General features: G+C 52.0%; 1 protein-coding gene across 1 annotated transcript; it reads left to right on the top strand.

Moving 5' to 3' along the window:
* The first annotated feature begins 4,434 nt into the window (after positions 1-4,434).
* Positions 4,435-5,241, top strand: SPRR5 (small proline rich protein 5). The gene is made up of 2 exons (XM_086768143.1): positions 4,435-4,871; positions 4,995-5,241. The coding sequence occupies exons 1-2, from the start codon at positions 4,435-4,437 to the stop codon at positions 5,239-5,241; spliced, it is 684 nt and encodes a 227-aa protein (XP_086624269.1).
* Positions 5,242-5,513: the final 272 nt, after the last annotated feature.

Here is a 5,513-nt window from a genome sequence, read left to right as displayed (position 1 = left end):
TAATAAAAAGAACTTTTCCCACTGCTATTTATATTCAAGTAGAATTGATAATAGAGTGTAGCCGTGTTCACTCACGGGGCACTTCCAGCCGCAGACCGTGGTACGGCGGCACGAAGCGTGGAGCAGGGCAAGAAGAGGCAGTAAAATTATCTCACCTCTGGTGAGTGTCAGGCTGAATTTTCAGCTGTGGGTAAAAAACCCAGAGATCAGTTTGGGGAGAAACCCTAATTCCAGGGACCACACAACGAACACAAATTTTCCTGGTCTAGGGTTGGTCAGGGTGGTGCTAAGCTGAAATAGAGTGAAAAAATCAATCGCTTCTTATTGAAAATATAATTTCATTGTGTTTCCCGTTTTTCCTTTTTGTAAAGGAATGGCAGGAGCCATTGGATGCCTGGACATGGAACTGGACACCAGGACTCCTGGGCCTGTTCATGATTTTCCCGCTGCCCCAAGAGCCTCCTTTTAGGCACATCACTCAGCATCACGGTATTCCAGGTATCCTTATCCCAGGATCCCATCTGATTAACATTAGGTAACAGCGTATTTGAACATGACCGATGGGAGAACTAATTGGATAATGGCCACTGCATATATGAAGAGCTAAGCTGACGTTACATCAAGGGAGATGCTAATTGCAGCTGATTAATCCAATAGCAAGGGCCAGAAAAAAAGAAGTGGCACTCAGTACTCAGCTATTAATTCCCATGGCATGCCTCATTTCCAAGAGAGCTCTGCCACATATAAAAGCTTTCAGCCCCAGCGCTGTCCTCACGACTCCGACTTTGCTCAACCCGTCTGTCACCAGTCGCAGGGTGAGTTGGATTCTCTCATCTGTCTGAGATTCTTCATTTTTTTCCATAGAAACAACAACAAAAAAAAAAAAGTCTGTGATTTTTTTTCTTTTTCCCAGATTGTTTATCCCTGAAGGCTTGGCCATCTCTGCCACAGGATGCACTACCAGAAAGGCGATGGCAACCAGGACTTGTGCCACGACAGCCCAGTCTGTGGCGAGAAGGACTGGACATGGCACGGCTCCCCGGCGTGCTGCCACGAAAGCCCCGTGGGCACCACGGACCTGTCCCCTTGCCACAACCCCGGCAGCCGCAGCCGAGACATTGAGGGGTCCTGCGAGAGCCAGCCGCAAGGCTGCCAGCCCGTGGAGCAGTGCCCACCCCGGAGCTGCTGCCCACCCCAGCAAAGCTGCAACCTTGGCAAGCCTCGGCGGCGGGTGGAGGTGAGCCACGTGCAGCCCGTCTGCCCCCCACCCGTGAAAATCCATCGCCGGCCGCTGCAGCAGTACCGTCCACCTCTGCACAGCGAGGAGACGGGTTGCAAGCCCCGGCGGCGAGTGGAGCAGTGCCCCGTGCAGAAGACCTGCCCACCCGTGATACTGCATCCCCGGCCACTGCAGCATTGCTGCCCCTGCGTCCCATCCTGCCACCCACCCGTCCAGCACTGCTGCCCAACCGCTGTGCCCCCACCACTGCGTCCCGTCCAGCACCAGCAAAAGCAGGTCTCTCTCTTGCCACCCTGTCTGCAGAAGAAATGAGCACGGGGCCAGCGAGGTGCTGAGACCCCTTCCCAGGATGTGCCCGCACGTCTCTCAGCATGGGGGATGCTTCACTCCTCACCCAAACTCCTGGTGCTCCCACCTCCGCTTTCGCACAACGCAACCCCGCCATGGCTGATGGTCGTTGCTGCTCCTTGCACAGTGGATTCGGGGTCCGCAGCTCCCTGCTTGACCCCAGCACTGACACTTTACATTCCCTGCAAGGGAATGGGCTTTCATCATCCAAAACCCACTTTGCTCCTCCTCAGGGTGGACTAGATGGTTCTCCGCTCTTCCGAGAATGTGGGCAGCCTGAGGATGGATAAACCGAAGGGAAAGACCCTGAGCAAAGACGGGCAAACAGTCTGCCATGGATCCACCTTCTGTCAAGGGTTCAGTGGATTGCGATTTCAAGGTTGTTCAAAACTAGGGACAGGACTGTACTGGAAAAAAGTACACCCTGTGACTGCAGGAGTATCAGGGACTCCTGAAATTTAATTTTCTCCCTGTGTATTCAAAAATAAAGTTGAAAAAATTTAGTTAATACTTGGTTCCTTTTTTTTACCCTGAAAACATCGCCAGTGTTACAATAAGGAGGTGTTAAAATCATTAAAATTCTCACAAGGAAATTTTTAAACTTAAAAACAGAGTTAAGAGTTCACACGTGAGGATTTCGGCTCTGGCTGTGGCGGTTTCACCAGGCTGAGCTCCCTCTGCGTGAGGTAAACCCTCTCCACTGCGGTTACCCACCACAGGTCCGACAAATGGACTGCCCTACGTTCCGTCAGCAAGCGATCTAGGTACAAACAGTTCGTTCTACAACGCGTGCCATCACCTCCATCAGCCAGTCAGGAACGCTGCGCAGGGAGGCTGTCCATCACATCAATGTTAATCACGATAATTAGTGCATGCCCCAGCACGTGAGGTGTGCCTGCGCATGCCAGGAACGCCTTTCACTTGGTGCGGGAAGATGCAGGTCAGGCTCTTCCCCTGTGTTTCCCATGGCCTGGGTCTTGCAGGCACGCTGGTAACACGCTGTTTCTCTCTCACTTTGCCAAAAAAGCCTTTCACTAGGCGCATTAAAACACATATTGCTGTTTCTTTGTATTGCCTATACTGAACCGCAGTGTGTCCGCACAGCTGCCAGCAACCACCAAGGAAAACCAGAAAGGAAAAAAAAGAAATTCTTATTATCTTAATGGAGAAAACCGTCACAATTTATTTTTACTGTGTCTAATTCTAACCAAACGTAAAACCACTTACATATGAACTTTAACTTCAGAAATCCCTTGTTATAGAGTCGTAGAATGGTTTGGGTTGGAAGGATCACCCAGTTCCAACCCCCCTGCCCTGGGCAGGGACACCTCCCATCAGAGCAGGTTGCTCAATTAGCTTATTAGCTATTTTCTTCCCAGCCTCTTCTCACCGAAGCTCACTGGGGGAGGCCAGTTCCCAGGCACTGTCCCGGCACGGTGGCTCAGAGCCCACAGACCAAGGGCCAGCTCAGCCCTCACACCAGCACACACTGCTGCTTCCAGCTCAGCTTTGGTCCATCTTTGATTCCAAGATGCTTTTCGCCATCTGCCCCAGCATCCCAGTTAGTCCATTCTATCCATAGGATGACTTCTTCAGCCTGCCCAGGTCCCATCCTCCAGCAGTTTCACCCTCTCACTCCAAATCAGTGCCACCTGCAGATTTGCCGAGTCCACCCCATTATGCAGGGCATTAATGAAGATGTTAAACAGCACCAGTACCAGCATCAGCCAGTTTTTCACCCACCATACAATTTATTCATCCAGTCCATACCTCTACCAGTTTAGGTACAAGGCTGCTATGGGAGACCGTGCTGAGAGCCTTGCCAAAGTTGAGGTAGCACCTCCATCTCACTCCCCCATCCACAGAGCCAGCCTCTCCATCACCGAAACCCATCAGCACGATTTGCTTTTGGTGACTCTGAGCTGGCTCTTCCCAACCACCTGTTTGTGCTCCAGGCACCTGGAAGTGCTCCTGACGGGTAGCAGAAGGGGAAGGCCAGGACGTTAGCACTGCGCACATCGTGGCTCCTGACTCACAGGTCACCCGTCAGCCTCCACTCAGTGTCTTGGTCCTCTGGAGATGGTGAATAAGTACGTTATTACCTGCCTCACTTAGCCAATGTGTGGCTCAAACGATGCCAGTCCTTTATGTGCACCACTCGGTAACTACATTGTAATTAAAAGATGCTTATCAGGAATCATGAGTCAAGCAGAACATGCCAAGCACTGGGAACAGCATTCAAATGGAAGAGATGTTTTGCCAATAAATAATTTAGTCCTCGTTCCTGCAACGTGTTTCATTTACAAGGGGAAGACTTGGAACCCTATAAAAGGCCTCCATCCCTTTACCTCTCTCAATCTGCTCCCCTGGTCAGCCTCTGCCTTTCCTCGTGAATTGGGTAAGACCCAGCTTCTCCAGGTTCATTTTTGGATGGGTATCTGGCATCAGGAGATCACAGATCTGGCATGCCTGCCAGGTCCTTCAGACCGTGCTCTAGGCACAAGAGCTAGAGGCTGGTGGGCTAAGCCAAAGAAAGAAGCTACTGGGGGGCTTGGGTATGGGATTTACAGCAATGCCACTGTGTGCTGCAGTGCCTTATGGTTGTTCCTGTTCTTGGAGAAAAAAAAGAAATCAAAGGTAAGGTCAGAAAGAGGGTTTGGACATAATCTGACCAGTATTGGGCAATAGCAAGAATTTCCTTTAGATCAAGGCTTTCAGGACAAGCAAGGTTGACCTATGCATGACTCTCTAAAGCAGCTTTATGAGAAGTTAAATTAAAATAGAGGAAATGGAAATGCAAGACTATGTGGCTGTGTGTTTTTCAGGTTTTTCCCTACAACTCCAACATGATATACTCTTCTGGAAGAGAGTCATTCTTCAACTTGAACTCAACCTGGTATGATCCCTCAGGGTCCTGGCTGGACACTCGGCGCACACCCTTCCGCTACGGCTACAACACCTGCTCCTCGGGATGCGACAGCGAAGGCGTCGAAGGCATGAGAGGGCACAACTACCGGCATTATGGCTATCGGCAGCCGGTCTGCTCCGAGAGATGCCACGGCTATGCTGCGGCTGATTCGTGCCATGGAGGCGGGGGCTCGAGCTGTGTCAGGCGGCCCACGTACAGCTATGGGTCGTCAGGGGGATGCCAAAGCTATGGAAGATCGGTCTGCTCCGAGCCATGCCATGAGCCCTCAGGTTCATGCCAAGGAGGGGGCTCGAGCTGTGTCAGGAGGCCCACGTACAGCTACGGGTCATCGGGGGGATGCCAAAGCTACGGGAGGTCCGTCTGCTCTGAGAGGTGCCACGGGTCCTCAGGTTCATGCCAAGGAGGCGGGGGCTCAAGCGGTGTCAGGAGGCCCACGTACAGCTATGGGTCATCGGGGGGATGCCAAAGCTACGGCAGGTCCGGCTGCTCCGAGCCATGTCACGGGTCGGGGTACCAGGGGGGGAAGCCGTGCTACAGCAAACCAAGGCAGCATGTCGCGCAGTGCTGCCCAGTGCAGACCGGTCCCCCTCCAGTGCAGACCTGTCCCCCTCCGGTGCAAACCTGTCCCCCTCCGGTGCAGCAAGGCTGCGTGCCCATGGCAAAATCCATCCCACGCCAGCAGCAAAAGCAGGTCTGCAAAGTGCCAGCCCGGAAGATAAAGTAAGGGATTTGAGGAGCGGGGATGAATGGGAGAAACTTCTCACTCTCACAACGTTGCCTTGATGTTCAACGTGTCCCATGTTGCTCATGGATTTCCACTCTTCCTGTCGTTTTGCTTGTAACGCGCTTTGAAGATGTAACCCATTGTCTCCGTGAAATATTAATTGCTCTTCACCTCCTTATTTCACAGCAGACATGGAGGCAATAAAAATGTTTGGCTTATAACCCCCTTGCATCAGTGTTTTCTGCTTCATCCCTTTGAATTCCTTCTGTCCC

Source organism: Chlamydotis macqueenii, chromosome 28 (assembly GCF_036417535.1).
Source record: "Chlamydotis macqueenii isolate bChlMac1 chromosome 28, bChlMac1.mat, whole genome shotgun sequence".
NCBI lineage: Eukaryota > Metazoa > Chordata > Aves > Otidiformes > Otididae > Chlamydotis > Chlamydotis macqueenii.
This window is presented reverse-complemented; position numbering and strand designations above follow the sequence as displayed.